Source organism: Panthera leo, chromosome D1, assembly GCF_018350215.1.
Source record: "Panthera leo isolate Ple1 chromosome D1, P.leo_Ple1_pat1.1, whole genome shotgun sequence".
In the NCBI taxonomy this organism is placed as follows: domain Eukaryota; kingdom Metazoa; phylum Chordata; class Mammalia; order Carnivora; family Felidae; genus Panthera; species Panthera leo.
This window is the reverse complement of record NC_056688.1, coordinates 20,555,194-20,575,401: the sequence shown is the minus strand read 5'-3', so window position 1 is coordinate 20,575,401 and position 20,208 is coordinate 20,555,194. Positions and strand designations below refer to the sequence as shown.

The 20,208-nt window shown below is 47.3% G+C and overlaps 1 protein-coding gene across 4 annotated transcripts in view; it reads right to left on the bottom strand.

The window, feature by feature from the left end:
- Positions 1–20,208, bottom strand: part of GRAMD1B (GRAM domain containing 1B) — a 241,420-nt gene that overhangs the window by 74,679 nt on the left and 146,533 nt on the right. Inside the window, exon 1 of one of the 4 annotated variants that reach the window (XM_042904720.1) lies at positions 2,979–3,209. The exons of the other annotated variants lie outside the window; for them this stretch is intronic. Within the exon in view, the coding sequence (XP_042760654.1) occupies positions 2,979–3,127 (149 nt within the window). The 5' untranslated portion in view covers positions 3,128–3,209. Of the gene's footprint in view, positions 1–2,978; positions 3,210–20,208 lie in introns of those variants that run through there. 4 annotated transcript variants of the gene reach the window in all.

Sequence of the window (20,208 nt, the reverse complement as noted above, 5' to 3'; positions counted from 1 at the left end):
TGGGGGGGGGGGCGGGGGGTGGGGGTAAACAGGTAGGGGCAGAAGAGATGCGAGTAAGGAGGCAGGCTGGTGACACTTACCCGCATATGCTAGGACATCCTGGCAGTACAACACCCTCCAACCAAATTAAATCTCACCACAACCAAATTCCCTTCTCACAGTCCACACAGTGTTGACCCTTCAGCCGCGCGCCCCGGACATGAGGCTGCCTAAAGCAGGGGGCGGGGGTGGAGAATAAGCCACTGGCCTGCTGGCAAGGACCTTTCTTCTCCAAAGCTTGAAGGAGTGTGGAAGGCTAGCTACTGGTGGGCAAAGACCAAAGCTCGGCACGGACCCAAACTACAAGGTGGCTTTGAGAATAATTAAAATAAATTCGCGGGGGCGCCTGGATGGCTCAGTTGGTTCAAGCGTCCAACTTCAGCTCAGGTCGTGATCTCACAGCTCGGAGCCGGGAGCCTGCTTCGGATTCTGTTTCTGTCTCTCTCTGCCCCTCCCCCCTGAACGTGCACACTCTCTCTGTCTCAAATATAAATAAACGTCAAAAAAATAAATAAACGTGGGCCTCATGTGGGCCTCACCGACAGAAGCAAGTGGAAGAGGTAATCAACTTCCCACAAATAATACTGGTAGGAGTGTACCTAGAAATACTGCCACACTTTACGAGGTCTACTGGTCAGACAAGATAAATAAGACAGCGTGGGTCTGCCCTACACAAAACTGCAGAGTAATTAGATATTTAGACTGTAGGACAGATGCCTCAGAGCAAGCAGGGCATCCCCTATTTGAAAAGAAGGAGGGAAGAAAGAAAGCCAACGGAGGAGCCTTATTTTTTTTGTTTCTCCAAAGGGAAGTTACCGGGTGGCATAACTGGGTTTGGAATACGAGGGGATATCCTAAGAGTTGTGGCAGCCACACGTTGCAAGAGGCCGGCTCACAGAGGGTGAGTTCCTAGTCAAGTTGCTGGTTTCACATCCCCATCTCCTCCAGGAGGGTCCAGATGACCTTCCCAAACCTCCCGACTCATCCGCAGTCAGCATCTGTGGCAAAACAGGCCCGAGTAGTAGATGATGTCCAGTGAGGCTCCAGCGTGTCAAAGAGCACACGGTCTTCCACTTTTTGTAGGGAAAACCACTGGGGATCTCCATCTGTTTCAATTCTGTACGTTCTTCTTCCCCAGACGGAGAGGTACGGTCTTCCTCTACTGTTAGGGGCCAAAAATAACATCCACAGCCTCTACCCAGCCCCAGCGTAGAAAGGCCTTTTGATCTCACTCAGCTCAGATCCTCACCCAAAGCAGTGATCTCCCCTGCAGCTCCTCTGAAGAGAAGGAAGGGGGGGAAAAAATGGAACTTTTCCATTGGCTTCCAAAATGATGAATCAATATTCTTAAGTGATAGGGCAGGTGGCCAAATCCTTCTCCTGGGGGAGGCTGACAAAATTAGTCTCTCCATCCACTGAGGTCCTGCTCTTGCACATCACTGTGGGTCTCTGAGCCACCAAAGGTATCAAAACCACCTCTCCCCTCCCCGCCCCCCCCCCAAGAACACAAATGGTCCTGTGAAGCTTCCTGGAAATCTTGTAAAATATGCTCCAGTAGGAGTGAGTGGATGCTAGGAAAACTCTGCCCACTGCCGCGTTCCCTGTATGCTGACATTTGCAATCAAGATGGAAAACATCCACGAGACGTGCCCCGGAGGACTGGCTTGTTTTCTTCTAAATAGTCTAGCATTTGACTCCCCCAAAACCCTTGTATCAGGATCTATAAAATACCACTGCCTGGGTGTATGGCATCAGAACCCTCTAGTCTCCCCACGGCCTTTTGTCCAGCCTTGATGATTTCACAGCACACCCTGGGGCGGGAATGGGGGCCAGGTAGGGGCCAAGTAGAAGTAGAAGAGCCCAGTCCTCCCAGGCTGGGTGTCTCTCCCCCAGCCTCCTCAACCTCACGCCATGTCCACAAGCAGCCGGAGAAATCTGACTCCTGAGTGCAAAGAGAAATGACAGAGCACGGGAAGAAAACGAAGCCCTGAGCTGGATACTTAATGTGGAAAACTCACGTCCAACAGGATCATTTCCAGAAAAGTAACGGTTTTGCAAAACCAAAAAGTTATAATAAAAACTTGTTTGCATGCTCAACCCTAGTGCCTATTTTGGCTCAGTGGTGCCCCTGAGGGTGGCGCCTCCCATGTACCCTTGGTTACACACCACTCCACCCCACCCCACCCCTGCTGAGCCCACCACGGACACTTCTGTCCATTCTCCTTCCTTGAGGTCAGGAAAGCTGTGCAGACGGTTCGATTTAACTCAGGGGACCGAGTTGGGTGTGGACAGTAATTATAATACCTTGTATTTATGTCGAGCTATTTCTGGCCTGAGTTTGTTTTCCCATCCTTCAATTCCCTCTGAAGAGGTCAGTCAGCCTTATAGATGTGGCCTCTGGCCTTTCTTGTGATAGCATTCCAATGCTTACCCACATCACCTCTCCTAGAGGTGGAAGCCAGGCAGGGATTTCTCTCCTTACTCTATAGGGCAGGGCAATGGTAGGCCGGCCTTTTCACAGCGAGTCACGGAGATGCACCTGAGAACTGCCAGTCATTTACTGAAGCCACCAAGGCCAGCTTAGCCAGGGGACTTTGCCACAAAAAGACTATTCAAATCATGATCTCTGACCTGGATGATCAGCTTATAGAAAGAAAGAAAGAAAGAAAGAAAGAAAGAAAGAAAGAAAGAAAGAAAGAAAGAAAGAAAGAAAGAAAGAAAAGAAGGGAGGAGGAAAGAAAGAGAGAGAGAAAGAAAGAAAGACAAAAAAAAGATTTCACCAAAAACGTATATGGTGCTACTGATGTGTTAATTCTATTGTAAGAACTCTATAAACATCAACTCTGTTAATTCTCATAATCACCCTACGCAGCACATACTAGATTATCCCTATATTCCAGGTTAGAAAACTGAGTCACAAGAGAGGTTGAGGAACTTACCCAAGATCATAGAGATAGTAGCTGGTGGGGCCAGGATTCAAACCCAGTGCACCAGCTCCAGGGTATCTGCTCTTAACCACTAAAGAGAGGCTCCCTTGCTCAAATTCATGAGCCCCACCCAGACAGTCTGATTCCACATGTCCCCACATGATTCAGATGGCCAGCCAGGTGTCCAAAGTACTGAGTTAGTGGTTCTCAAGCTATGGTGTGCTTGTTGCTATTCAGATTCTGCGGCCCCGGAGGTTCTAGAACCGGAACCTAGAACGTACAGTTTTAACAAGCACCTAAGGTGGTTCCAGCGACGGCGGTTCACAAAAGGCACTTTGTAGAAAACCAGTCCTGTTGCTTCACCTGGACAAGTAAACAACTCATGGGGCACCTCACTGCAGCCTGCAGAGACCATTCATTCTCCACTAGAGCGGCTGCCCTGGGGGAGGGGGAGCCGGAGGCTGTGTGAGGGCTAGTCTGTTCTTTAGCCTTGGTGACTGAGGCTGCCTTCTGACTGCGGAGGAGGAGGGGAGGGTGGGTGACTGAAGACAGCTCACCGTCCCTCCACACTTGACAGGCTGCACATCAGAGGGGGACACGCGGTTGGTAACGGGAAAAGAAAAAAAGACTGGGCGGTCTGGGCCCCCATCTTCCACTGCCAGAACAATGGCCTCTTCAAATCCCTGGCATCTGAACTGGCAGCCGGCCACCAGGAAAGAAAAGAGCTCGCTGTCCCTTTAAGGACGCCCTCTCTCCGCAAAGGTCAGAAATGCCAGCTCAGCCTGCCCAGCGGCTGCCGTTTTGCCACTTTGGTGCCCCGGGGCCCTGGGCCGTGCTCCCCCCTCCAGCTGGTTCTCTGGGCACCTGCTGTCTTCTGAAAAAGGCAGAGCACCTGGGGGGACAGCTGCCGCTCTAAATGAGGTTCAGCGATCCATCCGGCAGGAACTGCTGATGTGCAGGGAACCCAAGACCTCATTTGCCTCTCAAAATCATCCCCCCCCCCCCAGGAGAGTCAGCCCCAAGAAAGTGGAGCTTGGGGGCCAAGGTCAGAAAGATGACTACAGGAGGGGGGATGGGGTCAAAAAGAAAACTGACCGAGGAATGGATGCTCCAAGAGAAACATGGTATTTCGTCCAGAAGAGCAAAAGCTGATGAATGAAAGATCCAGAAATCACAAAGAGATGGGGGTAGAGGGTGGAGGTTGGGAGGAAAGGGCGAGGTGTGGGGTGGTGGCAGGCAATGCAGGGGAGGGGTGGGGCAAGGGCTCTCCTCCCACAGGGTTCAACTGCTACCACTTTATGTAATCCGGGCAGCTTCCCTAACTTCCCTGAGCCCCAGTTTCTCTGTAATTTGGCGTTTACTGAACAGCAAATAAATACCAGAAACTAATAATGGCTGCTATATTAGGGTACTAGCCACTCCACGTGGGTCTCCCAGGCAGCTCAGATGGTCAGACTATGTGCTCAAGAAGCCTGAATCCTAGACCACACCACCGGTTCGAAGTCATCTTGCAAATATGTGCCATGAGGAAAAGGGGCACTCATTTAGCAAATGGCATGGGTTGGTGCAAACCAGGATTCTCCTGGAAAAACAGCTCAAAATTAGTCATCTATTCGTAATATAAAGCAGGGGTCGGAAACTTTTTCTGTAAAGGGCCAGATAGCAAATATATTGGGCTTTGCAGACCACAGAGTCTGCCATCAGCACTGAACTCTTCTTTCCGTAGGGTTAAAACAGCCAGGGACAACATGGAAAGGAAAGAACGTGGCTGTGTCCCAATAAAACTTTATTTACAAGAAGAGGAGGCAGGCTGACGGAGGGCTTTCGTGGAAGAAAGGGTGAAATCCTTACGGGATTTATTCCTTAAGGAATAAAAGATATGGAGGCAGAAACCTATTTCTTGCTCTTCTACGCTGGGATTGTATTGTACCCACTAATTTGACTTCCAAGAAAAGCTTCCGGCCAACACCAGCCAACTGCAATGACTCACGCGGAATCCTTCAGCATCTAGGTCCAGAGTTTGCTTAGCATCTCTTTGCCCTTCCAAGCCCTCTTTTTCTTGTTCTTCTGGACTTCTATTCCTTGAGATTGGAAGCTCGGAAGAGGCAGGGTCTCCTTCCTCGGCAAGGTTAGCGGGGTACTGACCAAATGGCCCACCCTTCGAGGTGTCCTCCTCGGCATCCCTCACCGCGAAAACGTCCACCGCCCGCCCAGCTTCCCAGGCTGCGGCGGGCCGGGGCCCTTCACGTCTGTCCATCTTCCTGAATGGCTATGCATCTCAGTGCTATGCCTATTTTCACTCATTCAGGGGAATGTCTACTGTATGGTGAGTAAACCTTAGAAAAGGCCAACTTCACCTCCGTCTTGAGTGGAGCTGGAAAAAGACTGATACGGTGCGTCCTCTCAGAGGGCCACCCTCCTGTTCCTTGTGTTCCGTTCCCACTCCCTGGAGTCTTTCTACCCCAGAGCCCAAGCACTTCAAGAATAACTTTCCTCAACTGTACGAACAACGTTTGTCATGACAATTTCTAACTGGCACTAAAAGCAGGGAGCATAAAAAAAGCTGAGAAATGAGGAAACAGATCAAAAGCAAAGGAGGTGGGAAAAAAAAGCAAAAAAAAAAAAAAATCACTACTTCAAATTAAAAAAAAAAAAAATACTGTTTGCTTACATCATTCTATCTGCATAAAATGACCTCACTCCACGAATCCCTCCTATGCGGCCCCAACCTTCCTTCAAAAGCTCTGCTCTCAATGCACCTTCCCCAGGGCGACTTCCCTGATGAACTCCCCCATATCTCTACAGCATCCCCTGGAATTCTCCAGTGTGGTTCACTGTTGCTTATGTACCTAATGCATGGTGTATGTCAGCCTACGGGTCCTAACCCTTATAATGCCACCTGCTCAAAACCCACATGATAACTTTTCCTTCTTCCACATGTAATTGGCCAGTGCTCTCCTGAGACTGTTGCTTTGGCCAAGGCTCTGCTTCCATGGAACAGCTCCTGCTATCTCACGTTATCGTCAGTGACCTGTTACCACTGTTCACACCACCATTCCTTCCTTCATTCATTCGGTCATTCGTGCGTTCAATAAAACACACGTGGAATATTCACGTGCCAAGCAGTGTCCCATAGATTGTCGTTCATCTCATGTGCAAATTCATTTAATCCTCAGGCCAGACTATTATTAACACGTAACTGGCACACAACAACAGAGGTGATTTCAGAAGGAATTATGGTAAATGCGGGCACCTGCTGGGAAATGGTAGACTGTCGTACTCTGGGAAAGAAGTGCTCGTCTACCTGGTGCTCTGATGCCAGGAAAATGGACGGGACCTATCACAGTCCCCTCTAGGCCTGTGCTGTGTAATTTAATCACCCGGGTTTTATAAAAGTAGATGCAATTATATGTCAAAATGAACCGATGCATTAAACTTAAAAAACCAAATCCCAGAAGGACTCAAAGAAAGCAAAAGTGAATGTGTATACGGTACTGGTTTGGGAGGAACTTTCTGTGAATAATGCCAAACACAGAAACCATAGAGGACAAGAGTGATTAATTAACTGGATCACAAACAAATACACTTCTATGTGCCGAAAACAGCCTGAAGTTAAGACACACCGCCCAGGGAAAATACTTATTACATGTATGACCTAAGGGTGAATATCCTTATTCCAGTCGAGTCCTGAGAGATGAAAAAGACAAACACCTCAACAAGGAGGTGGGCAGAGAACAAAAAGGTATTTCACAGGAGAAATATACATGGGTAATAAGGAAATTAAAAGCATGTCACCAAGGATCAAAGAAAGAGACGCAAATGAATGCAACTCTAAGATATCACTTGTGGATTATCAGATTGGCAAAGACTAAAAAGAATGGTAATGCCGAGGCACGCAAGGACAAGGGGAAGGAACAAACACTCATAACTTGCTGGCGGGTGTGTAAATTGGAACGACCTTTCCGAAGGGCAACTTGGCGCTCTGTATTAAAGCTGCTGACCTAGGGGCGCCCCGGCTGGCGCAGTGGGTAGAGCATGCGAGTCTTGATCTCAGGGTTGTGACTTAAGCTCCACAGTGAGTGTAGAGATTACTTAAAAATAAAAACGGAAAAAAAAAAAAAAAAAAGCTGTTGACCTAGAAATCTGGCTTCTAAGGTATTTACCTGAAGAATGTTAGTATGACATTATTTTTAATCTTGAGGAATAAGAAATAACCTAAGTGTCAAACAGGAGGAGAATAGACAAGTACTTGCATATTTGCAATACTGCCCCTTAAACGTAATTATGTAAATCAATATTTATTATTATAGAGAGATCAGATGCTGTTAATTAAAGGATTCCAGAACAGTGTATAGAACGAGTTATAAATTTCACCTATGTTTATCTATGTATAGTATACATAGAAAAAATAGCTCAAAGGATAAAAACCAAAATATTAACAGTGATTATCACTGAGGGGTGGTATTATGATGGACTTCTTTGACTTTGTATTTTCTAATGTTTCTACCAACATTAGAATACGCAGAGGCAATGGGTGATGCAAAAAAACCATAAATATTCAAACAAGTTAAAACTACTGATTATCTTTTTCTGGAAAAAAGCTCTTTACTTCTGATTTTTGGAAGAGAGAAAATATGTAAAAGAACTCTGAAAAGCAGAAAGGACTATACAAATCCAAGAGGGCCATCAATTATCCAGCAAATCTGTTCTGGGCACCAACTATGTGTAAAGCCTTGTAGAGAGCACCAGAAGATAAAACAAAATTTGGAATGACTCTCTCGTTTCGGAAAAGATTTAATATGTTATAAAAGACAGAATGATGCTTTGATCCAAGACTGAAATGATGGGGATCCAACTGAAGTGCACAGAGAATGGGAAAGGACGAATTAATTCCTAACTGGAGATGAGATAAACCTGGGGTGGACTTCTTCAAGGTGAGAATGAAGACAAGTCTGAAAGAGAAATGGGATTTCTACAGCCAAAGACCGGAGAACCATAAGCAAAGGGGTAACATAACCCAAGACTGCAGTGATAGGACACAGTACGTGGGCGACACGCCCCTCGCTAAGGAAAGGAGTGTCGGGATGGTGGGGACAGTAGAGCCCCGTGGAAGTGTGGAGTGACGACGAGGCTGGACAGTCACCATGGAGCCAGAATGGGGAAGGCCTGAAGTGCCATGCCCCAGTGTCCGCTGTATTTTGTAGGTTCCTAGGGGCCAAGTTCAGTTTTAGGGGTTGGAAATCTGACCTGTATGATAGATGAATCATTAATGGACCTCAAGAGTTCCAGGAAGAGATGAGGTTATTCAGCCATAAAAGGGGGAAGAAGTGCTGATACATGCTATGATTTAAACGAATCTTGAAAACATTACACTAAGTGAAAGAAGCCAGTTCATGATTCCATTCATGAAAAGTCCAGAACGGGGGACTCTACAGAGACAGGAAATAGATTAGTAGTTGCCGGGTTGTGAGGGTTGGGATGGGGGGGTGGTGGTTACCTGCTAAAATGTACGGACGGGGTTTCTTTCCGAGGTGATGAAAATGTCCTCAAATTACCCGTCGTCTTGTTGCACATATCGTGAATATACTAAAATCCACTGAATTGTACACTTTAAATGAGTTGTGTGGTATGTGTATCGTATCTCAAGAAAGCTTTTAAAAAAAGAAGAAGAATAAAAAGTGATCAGCCAGGTGGCTACTGCAATAGGCCAAGCAAGGAATGGAAGGTTGGTTATGAATTAGGACAGTGACAGTAAGTCATGGGAAAGGACAGAGGACAAACCAGAGAGGCTGCAAAGAGAACTAACTATGTGGAGAATGAGGAAGAACAAAGGAAAAAATAGCTCTGAAGCTTCCAACGTGAATGATTAGGGCAAGAGGATGTGAAGAGAAGGCTGGCTGGGAGATTATCATAAATATGCTTTCTGCGCAGCCAGGGGCTTGGCCCCTGCAGGCAGCGAGGAAGCAGAGAGAGAGAGGTGAGGGCCTGGAGTTCCCAGCCCTTCTCCTGGCAGTGGTGGTGAGAGACGTCTTTTGTGACTGGTGACAAGTACCAATTCCGTTTAGCAGGAGGGATCAGCTCAAAAGTGGTCCTAACTTAGGCTTGGAAATATACTCGGGGGAAGGTGCACAGAGAAAGAAGGTTAGGACGGCAGTAAACAAGAAAAACCAATTGTACAGCTGCACACACAATAGTGTCAGCATTTAACAGAGCGGAGTACTGCTCTAGGTCCAGAGTTTTGTAAAAAGGAGTACCATCACGGCTTCCATAAACGTAATGGCTCATACAAAGACGGCTCAAGAGGTGAATGGCAGCGGTTAGCTCCTCTTACCAATGCGCCTCCCAGGAATACAGATTTACTCCACTTGTTTATATCAAAGAAGAAGACAAGAGCATGAAGTAGAAACGCTTGGTTCACGGAATCAGAGATTTAAAAAAAAAAAAAAAAAGCCGTTTGAGGGCCGCCTGGGTGCCTCAGTCGGTTAAGCGTCCGACTCTTGATTTTGGCTCAGGCCGTTATCTTACAGTCTCATGAGTTTGAGCCCGACGTGGGGCTCTGTGCTGACAGCACAGAATCTGCTTGGGATTCTCCCCCTCTCTCTGCCTCTCCCCTGCTTGCGCTCTGTCTCTCTCAAGATAAATAAACTTAAAAAACAAAAAAGTCATTTGAACAAGCAAGGGTCAACAGAGACTCCATAAATAAGAGTATGCTTTAGACTCAAAAGATGGCTAAAAAATAATAATCATCACGTGCACAGCAGATCACCTCCAAAAGCCCAGTGGTGACAGTTCCCAAAATTTGCATCCTGGGGCTTGTGGAGTTGAGCCTCTGGGAAACAAAGGCGTTTTGCATGTCATCATGCCACCGGATATAAACTCCGACCATTCAGTAAGGCATAAAGAGTTGAGGTCGCTGCAGGGAAGCTATTATGAAACAGTGAGGCTCCCAGTCTCAGGAGAATGGGTCCAAAAAAAGATCTTAACTGGAAGATAAATCTATTTGCACTCCAGCAGGAGAGGGATCTGAGTCCCTCTGTGGAATTTTCCTACAATATGCAGCACTGGGAGTCCGGGTCTGGCTCCCCACTACTTTAGTCAAGCCCCCCACCCCTCCACCCCAAGGCAAGGACTGGTTGCTCCTGGTCTTTGTGTTTCTACCACGAGCCCAGTGGGCACTCCAGAAATGTTCAAGTAAACAAACGAATAAATGATTAAGAAGAGGACGGCAAGAATCCAGTGGGAACTTGAGACTATTAAAGGGTCCTGTACTCCAGAGAACCTTAGCCTGAAGTCCATGGGCATCCAGAAGAGAGAAAATCTGCTGTTCTAATCTCAACTATCATCTTAGAGATGTGGGCGCTGGTGCCTTGACGAAGAAGGTCACACGCTCAGTGAGTGGCAGAACATATCCTAGCCTCCAGTTAAGTGACCAAGTGACCATACCCGGAGGGGGCAGCAGACAGAAGAGTTCCAGCAGCGAGACTGAAATACATGATTTGGGAGGCTGTTAACTTCAAAGAAGGAGTAAAACTGACTGAAAGTAAAACTTTCCTGGCTGTTCCAGGAAAGATCATGATCAGAGTTCTCTGTATCCATCCAGGGCGTGAGAGACAACTGTGGATGTTAAGTATGTGGAGAGCCAGGTTATGACCATGCTCTCTTTTTGCACAATGTCAAACGTAAGACAATGACAATTTTAACAGCAGCTTAACCTTTATAAGGTTACAATGGGCCAGGCCTCCCCCTGAGTACCTGCTCAGGAATTATCTTCCCAAAGCCCTCCAAGGTCAGGTGGGATTAGCTCCATTTTATAGATGAGAAAAATCAAGGCTTGACAGAGTAGGTAACTTGCCCAGAATCACCCAACCAGAAAGGAACAGAACCACCTATGCCTGTCCCTTAGGGTCCCCCACAGAGCTAAAGGGAGGGAGCCCTGTGCTAGGGGCAGCCATTCGAGTCCAGAGTCCGTCAGAACAAAGAGGCACTGCCTGAGAAGTGTAACATACCCGTAACATACCCCCTAGGGGAGGGGGGGCGGGGCAAGAGTACTTGGCCCAGGTGCAGGTGCACAGGTACATAGTGCTCAGTCCCCAAGACCTGCATTTTCTGGGGCTTATCCTCCCAGCCTTTGAATATTTTCACAAATCTTATACAACAAACAAACAAACTGAATGGCTTTCAAATATTTAGGCATTGTTATAATGCTTAACTGGATGACGAACAATGTTTAGTTTTTCTCCTTTAAGTTGAACAGCTATACATTATATGCTTTCTTTTGGATGCATGATACGTTCTACAAATTAAAAACAAAAAACAAAAAAAAAAAATTTTTTTTTTTTTAAATAAACCCTGACCCAGCCCCAAAGTGAAGCCACCAGATCAGCAATGACAAGGGTCATGGTTCAGCACAAAAGTGAACACTTTGCAAAACTGTTCTACTATATGATCGCCTGATACAAACGACACCACTCCCCAGAAAGACCACCACACCTCCGCACCAAACCCTTCCTAAATTGTTAAGTTTAAAGCTCTAAACTTTGGGGGCACCTGGGTGGCTCAGTCAGCTAAGTGTCTGACTCTTGATTTCAGCTCAGCTCATGATCTCATGGATCGCCAGATCGAACCCCACTTCAGGCTCTGCACGAACAGTAAGGAACTGGCTTGAGATTCTCTCTCCTTGCTCTCTCTGGCCCTCCCCCATGCGCTCTCTCAAAATAAATAGACATTTAAAAATAAATAAATAAAGCTCCAAATTTCTACCAATAAACACTTTTCCCACTAAGAAGTCAAGTACTTAAGTGTAGAGGTTAAGAACACAGGCTTTACAGACAGACAATTTCAGTTTTATCCCAGTTCTGCCAATAACCATGGGGTCCTGGCCCTGTTACTTAAACCTCTTTTGAGACACAGTTTCCTTACCTGTAAAAAAGGGATAAATACCACCTTCCCTGTCGAGTTGTGTGAGGGTTACATGAGATAAAAAAGAGAGAAGGGGGGGATAGAGAGAGAGAGGGAGAGAGAAGGGGAGGAAGGGAGAAAGGAAGGGAAGATGGAAAGGGAGGGAGGGGGAGAAGAGAGAGAGAGAGAAAGAGAGAGAGACAAAGAAAGAGAAAGAGAGGAAGGAAGGAAGAAAGAGGTGCACCGGGGCGGCTCAGTCAGTTGAGCTTCGGACTAAACTTCAGCTGAGGTCATGATCCCAGGGTTGTGGGATCAAGCCCTGCGTCCAGCTCCTCACTGAAGGTGGAGTCTGCCTAAGATTCTCTCTCTCTCCCTCTCCTCTCTCCCCCACTCATGCGCTCTCTCTAAAATAAAATAAATTAAAAAAGGAAAGAGACAAATAAAGAAAAGCTCACAGAAGCATTGTTTTTAATTTGCAACACTATTCTTCTTGCCTGCTCTCAAACCACCCACTTACGCTCCAGGCCCCAGAACATCTTGCCCACCAAGTTTGGAAATACATCTCCACCCTCTGTGGTCATCCTGAACCCGAGGGCTTCTGCCGGCTGAGTACAGCAAGCTCGCATGTCTCTGCCTCACCTGTGAGACGATCCTATCTGTAGGTGGAACCTGTCTTACCATTTGAGTATCTACCCCCGTGTCCCCACACACCCCTGCATTCTGATCAGGACACGCAGCTCTTGCTTCCTGCCACCAGGCCCTCAATGTGGTTTCTGTGGTCTAGTTCTTTCTCTTGAAATTTCGGGCGTCCTCGTCGTTCAAGGCTCAACCCTCAGGAGGGCTGGGTGGCTCAGTCGGTTGAGCATCGGACTGACTCTTGATTTCGGCTAGGGTCATGATCCCAGGGTTGTGGGATCGAGCCCTGCGTCAGCCTCCGCATTGAGCATGAAGCCTGCTTGGGATCCACTCTCTCTGTCTCTCCCTCTACCCCTCTCCCTGACTCATGGTCTCTCTAAAAAATAATAAAAATAAATACATACATACATACATATCAGGCACTCATTCTACCTCCTCTTTAGGCCTTCTCCATTTACTTTGCTCATTACTGCTCTCTCCCTCTCCGTTCTTGCATACCTTTCTAGTTGTGATTCGTCTTCATTAAACACCTTCATAGATTACCTTGCCAAATTCTTCTAACTTTTCAAGAGTATCAGTCTTCTCTCTCCTCACGGGCAAAGCCCGTGTTCCAGCTGCTTTATAACTGTGGTGGTTAAGAGCACGATCTTAAGTCAGACTGCCAGCTTGAACACTTTAGGGGCTATGTGATCTTGAGCTGATGACCTAACCTCTCTGTGCTTCGGTTTAATGATTTGTAAAATCTACACCATAATAACATATAGATCAAAAAAACAGCTCTGGGCTAATATATAGAAAACATTTAAGATACGCGTGATATAGTAAGTTACAGTAGAAGTATTAGCTATTACTATTAATATCCTTATCCTTACTATTATCCTTATCCTTACTATTAATATCCTTATCACGGTCACCGTTATGGTTTTTTGAACACTGTTACAGCGTTTCGAATAAGACCGCTAGCTCTACTAAAGTATCCAGTGAAAACATATCACTTTGCTGCATTTGAGAGGCATCTTTATCCGTCTAAACTAGGGGGCAGCAAACTTTGTGTAAAGGGCTAGACAATAAATAGTCTAGCTTTGTGGGCCATAGGTGTCTGTCGTAACTGCTCACTTCTGACACTGTACCACGAAAGCAGCCACAGACAATGCCATACGCCAACGAGTGTGGCTGGGTACAAATAAAACTTTATTTATGGACATTAATATCTTAATTTCATATAATTTTCACGTCATGAAATACCACTCTTCTCTTGATTTTTTTCAACCATTTAAAAAATGTAACAACAAACAAACAAACAAACCCCCAAAACATACTTAGCTGCATGAAAACAGGCAGCAAGTTGAACTTGACCCCTGGCTGTTGGGTGCTGACCCCCTGGTCTAAGGTTACACAAGTCCTTCCATGACATTTCAAATCAAGGCCTTTATCCTACAGGCAATAAGAAAGCCATGCGGGTTTTCAGGAGGGGGGTGGGCCCATGGCTGCACTTCCATAAAAGCAGCTATGTGGCCATGACTGGTGCCCAGCAAGACTCCTGGTTCTCCTCCCCTCCTGCCCTTCAGAAGCCTACTGTTTCCCGGCCTTCCTGTGGTCAGGCCACGTGATGACCATGGACCATGCTGAAGGGCAAGGGCAGCGTGCTCGCTTCCGAGGAGAAGCACCGAAGAGCCAGGCTCTCCTGCCCCCTGACCTCTGCAGTGACTGCGGAGGGGGCGCCAGGAGACTCTACGGCCTAGATCACCGAGCCACCGTATGCCTCACAGAGGACAGCCTCCCTGGGGTCTTTTCCAGAGCCTCAGAGGGGCTTGCAGTGCTCAAGAGTTAGCTTATGATGAGTCAAGCTACTGAGTTTGGAGGGGGCGGGGGAGGACAGTGGTTGCTGTCAAAGCAGAACCTAGCCTACCCAGTTTAACTCAACATCTTTGTGCAAATAGGAACCAAAGAACGGCGTTAAGGGTAAGGACACATAACGACATCTAGCAGTATCTACTTTACCCAGTCTTTCACCTTAGCTCATTTGGGAAACAAACGTCCGGCCTTCTGGACAAGGGATCAGAAGCGTTCTATCACGAGAAGCCCCAAACCATCTCTTCCAAAAATGAAATTCAATGACAAAAAGTCTCCGAATGGCCAGGAGAAAGGGTCTCTAACCAGAACAAAGAAGCCCAAGTGCCCCCTATCCGCGGGGGGGGCGATCCACTCAAAGACCCCCAGCGGACCCCTGAAACCACAGGCGGACCGAACCCTATACAGACGACCCTTTTTCCCACAGGTACACACCTGTGATTAAGTTTAATTTACAAATTAGGCACAGTAAGAGATTAACAACAAATAATAATAGAACGATTATAATATACTGTAATAAAAAGTTCTGTGAATGCGGTCTCTCTCATCCACACACACACAAAATGCCTTATTCTTCTATACTCACCCTTGTTGTGATGATGTGAGATGACAAAATGCCTACGTAAGAGGAAGATGTGAGGGGGACAGGGGGGTGTCATGGCACTGTGTTGGGCTCCTACTGACCCTCTGAGGACACGTCAGGAGGGTCACCTGCTTCCAGACCACAGCTGGCCACGGTAGCTAACACCTCACAAAGCAAAACCACGGATAAGGGGGGACTGCTGTCCCTCCAATCTGATTTGCTTTGACACCATCCCTGTCAACCATCTCCCACTCTAATACAGTACATTTCTTTCTCCTTAGACTAATGCTAATGGTGGCAAGAAGAACAATAAATCATGTGGCCTGCCATTCATTTCAAGCCAGGTGCAGTTCCCAACGTAGAAACCTGGGTAAGAGGTGGGAACGGCCCACCCTTTGAAAAAAAAAAAAAAAATCTGTAGAGTCAGATCACAGCTGTCCTGATCACTCATGGGATTTAAATGCTTAGGTGACCGGCACTCCGTGCCCTGGATGTGACAGACCATGGGGAAATCCCCGATTCCCATCCCACCAAATAATAAAGTAAATCTTGCACTGTTAGCTAGAGGGTGTGCCTGCTGGGGGATGTTTGTAAATGAGCATTTAATATTTTCAAATGAAGGGGTTTTTTTTTTAGTATTTCCTGCTGGCTAGGGAAGCACACCAGAGTCCACATTACGAGCGACTGCTCTGTAAGAACTGTGGCCTTTTTCTAAACCATGAGTGAAAAGGAAGCTGACAGACAGACTAATCCGCCCAGCACTGTCATTTAACCCTGCTTTCAAAACAACTACCACCCAAGGCAAACAGAAATCACCTACCAAGGCCACACAGCAGGCGAGGAGGTGGTTACAAGGTTTGGATTCTTCAGAGTCCAGTCGGCTCTCCAGAATCTCAAGCTACTGAGCGACCCCAACCTTCACTGCAGCTCACCTCCCGGTAAGCATCTGAATGCCTTGGGAAGCCTGGCTCTGAAGGAGGTCACACGCAGGCCTTCCTCCTCCTCGAGAGAAAATGTCTCACAGAAAGAACCTCGAATGAGAAAAGTATAACCTGGTCTGGACCCTCCCCAGAGAAAGAAATTCTGAACTTTTCCTTTATGTCTAACTTAAATCCTCCCAGGCACCGTCACCCGTTTCTCCTTTCACGGGTCTACAGCAGGGCTAAAGAAGGAACAGTGTTCCACTTGTTTGCAGGTCCAAAGGAAAAAAAGCATACTGGACGGCTGATCTTTGGTATCTAATGAAATACGGATGATCACAAATCTCCATGAAACACGGAGGAAATCGAAAATGAAGTTCGGTCCCCGCTACCTGGGGAGGCCCTAAGTGAGCAGGGTCCCTCACACAGCGCTCACATTCCTCAAGAAACGGGGTGAAAGCTCACTCACCTGCTCAAACACAAACAGGAGCTCAAAACTTCTCTATGTGCGGACCACGGCCTGGCCACAGAAATGCTTCCCCTGCAACGTGTCGAGAACTGTACTCTCGTTCCTCTATTTTCCCAGAACCACATTCTTGCAGCACATGGGCTTTCCTGAAGGTCTGGCAGAGCCTCCAGGCTCTGTGAAGACCGCACCCACCAACCCCAACAGATGTGAGGACCGGGAACACAAGGACAGCGAATGAAGACAGATGTCACTGCAGTCTGCCAAGTCCTCTGGGGGCCAAAACAATCTGTACATGGGGCACTCCACCACACTGGAGAGCTTCTTGGTGTTGGGACCCTACAGGGTTTAGGAATATCTTTACATATTTCACACACACACACACACACACACAAATAAGTAAATAAGTAAATAAGTAAATAAATAAATAAATAAATAAATAAATAAATAAATAGAAACTCTGTAGAAGCTCAGGACTGGTGAATGCTTCTTTAAAAACATTACACGGCTTCCAAATTGTCTGTGCTCCCAACTCTGCTTTGGCACGGCCCCATGTGTTTGCACGTGCCGTCCCCTCCACCGTTGCCCTTAACCTCGTGCACCAAGTTATCTGAAGACAGAATCACAGAATCATCTTTGGAGAGAGTCTAAAGACCCTGTCAGGGGAGGCTGAAAAAGCAGGATTTCCCTCTCACAGTCCAGCCGCTGTCAATCACGGCCACGTGCCTTCATCAGCGTCATCCAAAAGCATCTCCTATGATAACCTCCCAACACCATGAGGGGCAGTATTAATGCTGTACAAAGCACAGCCTCTACTTACCTAACATTGGCCAGGCTTCGAACCCCCCACTCAAATGCCAATTACTCTGGGAAGCTTCCGGGTCACCCCAGCTGAAATGAATCCCAGCCTCCTCTCAATGTCTACAGTGCTTGTTGTCTATTGCATGTATCTGTTCTTTAGCATTTACTGACTTGTTTTGGAGAGAGAGAGAAAGTGTGTGTTTGTGTGGGTGTGGGTGCGCGTACAGGGTGGCTGAAACTTATTCTATCTGTGAAGCTACCAGTCCCTAGAAGTCAGAGGCAATGCCCTTACATTTTTTTAGCCCCCACAATGCCTAAGCACAGGACTGTGAAAATAATAATTACTTGGCCAACATTTGTAGAATGAAGGGAAGAATGAATAATGGATGTACAGACCCTGACTCTGCCCTCTGGGAGAGTAGGTCTAATGCAGATACAATTGCTCGCAAAACTAAATAAGAGTCCAGTAACAGGAGTGCACCCTACCTTTTTCATTAACCAGTTGCATGAATTTAGGCAAAACTCTTTACTACTCTGTACCTCGGTTTCCCTGGTTCTCAAATGGAGATGTCAGCTGCTTCGTGGGGCCATAATAAGGATCAATTAAGATAATGCATTTCCTTATACTTTTTTTTTTTAAGAAACTTGTTTTTTTAATGTTCATTTTTGAAAGAGCGCGCTGGTGAGGGAGGGGCAGAGAGAGGGAGACAGAGGATCCGAAGCAGGCTCTGTGCTGATAGCAGAGTCCAATGTGGGGCTCAAACTCACGAACCATGAGATCATGACCTAAGCCAAAGTCGGGAGCTTAACCGACTGAGCCACCCAGGCACCTCACTTCCTTACACTTTTAAAAGTCTAACTAAAAAAATAAGTATAAGGCAAGGAGACCACAAAGCAGGGGGGAAAAAAGCGCCAATATATGGTATTGCTGCATGCAGAGGAAAATGATCTATAGAAAAGCAACCAAGAACAGGTGAATCACTAGGGAAAATTACCCACAAGTCCAAAGCCTGATTCCTATCTGTACACCCTCTCTGTGACTCAGTTTCCTCGCTCTGTAAAATGAGGATCTTAACCACACTGCCTTTGGCACTATAGGACTTCACGTATGTGAAGTGCTTGATATGGTCCTTGACACCCCCGTAAGCACTCAATAAATGTTAGTTGCCATTTTTATTCTTTTTTAATCAGCATTATTATCATTTTTTAATATCACTAACACATAGTAGGATTCCAGAAATGTTTCTAGAAGTGACTCAAACACCCAATTAATTCCATCTTCTTCCGTACGCGGATAACATTACCCAGCACAGGGTAGCCAATATATTTGGTCACCTTGTTCCTACCAAGTCTCCCCATGGACACAGAAGGACTCTGACAGGGGATACCACCAAAGGGAGCCGCATTTCAAGCCCACACATTCACAATACAACTACAACGTTGGCCCCTCGACCAAAATGGACCAATAGATCTGCACCTAATGAAAGAAAGAGGGAATCGTAGGATCTAACACTAGCCAGGCAGATACAAACGACAAAACTTCCCCATCTTTGTAATATGGTATTTGGCTGAAAAAGACAAGGTTACCCCAATTACAGTTCCCAGCATAACAATGATCTCCTGGTGAAATGCATCAAGAGATACTCAAGGCAGATTTTTAAAGGCACATGTCTCTGCATGTCCCTGAGGGACCAATAGGGGCTGAGCAGAGAAGCATTTCTGTGTTAAAGTGATGTCTCATCCTGAGAGACAGCCAGGCACCCCTTCAGTCCCAACCGTGGCTGCTGACAGTAGGGGCATGGAAGGACACGGAGGGATTTCCGAAGATGAGCCCAGCACCCCCACTCTCCCAGCAAGACCTGGGTCTTCCTTGGAGGCCTCATCCAAGTTACAGGCCCAGGTTGGCTCAGCTGAGGGACCAAGGGGCGGCTCTGGGTGCTGACTGGGCCTGGCAACAGATTCTGCTAATGCCTTTCCAATCCTGAAGAACAAGGAACCTGGCCCCAAGAAAGCAGGAATGGCATTGCAGTACCTCTACGTCCTTTTCTCAACCTCAGGGGGGTGGGGGTGGGGGTGGGGGGCCTTCAGCACAAGAGCTACAGATAGGAGGGAGTGATACCCAATCTTGAGAAGAGACTACAGGCTGGGGGCGGGGGTAACTGACTATTCACGACCTCAGTTTTTAAGAGTTAAGCTCACAAGAACTAAGCTCCTCCCTTTCCTTTCCGCAAAGTACCTTTTGAAGACCCACCGAAGAGCCCTCTTGCCTAGAGGAGGGCTGGGCTAGATTAATCCTGTTAGACTTTAACCTAGAGTAGGAGGTTCTGGAAGGCCAGATGTGAGCTAGAGCCAGGATAGGACGACATGTATTAAACTGCTCAGTACCTACCCCGATTCTGGAAATCACCCTCCCAACCACAGAGATCATTTCCCATGGTCCCACCATGGAGTGCGGGTGGACGGCTGGGAGCCACAAGGAAGGCAGGGCGCATCCCCGCAGGAAGCTTTCCCAAACTCTCCTCCTCCCACCCTCCGCTGTCAAGGAGAAAGGCACCATCCCCAGCCCAGAGAGCTGGTCCCCGGTAAGCTGCACACACTACCCCGTGGGGAGGGCCAGATCCCTGCCGTGACAAAGTTTCCCAGGCGAAATCTCCAGTTTCTCAACCAGATAAAAAAGCCAATTCACCCACCCACCCACCCGATTCCGAGGAGGAAAGGGAGAGGTGAGGGTTTTATTTTTAAAATGGAAGGTAAAAATATTCTGACTGCTTCTGCGGCTACCAGACAGCTAGCTCACATCCCAAGCAAGAGGAGGCTCTAATATCCCAACATCAGGCTCTGCAGGAGGTGCCTCCAAAGCCCCAAGGTGTGTGCGTGGTAGGCACGGCAGAGGGGCCACCCCACTCTCCTTTGGACGCCAGGCGTGCCAGAGGTCGGGGCCTGGTCCTCCCGACTTCTCAGAGAGAAGCCTCGAAGAGATCAGGGCCTGCCCGCTGGGATGAGGGTACCCTATGGAGCAGGGTGAGCAAGGCCCCTGGGGCTGGCTGTCAGGCTGGGTAGAGTGCCACTGCCCCCACCACCGGCCGG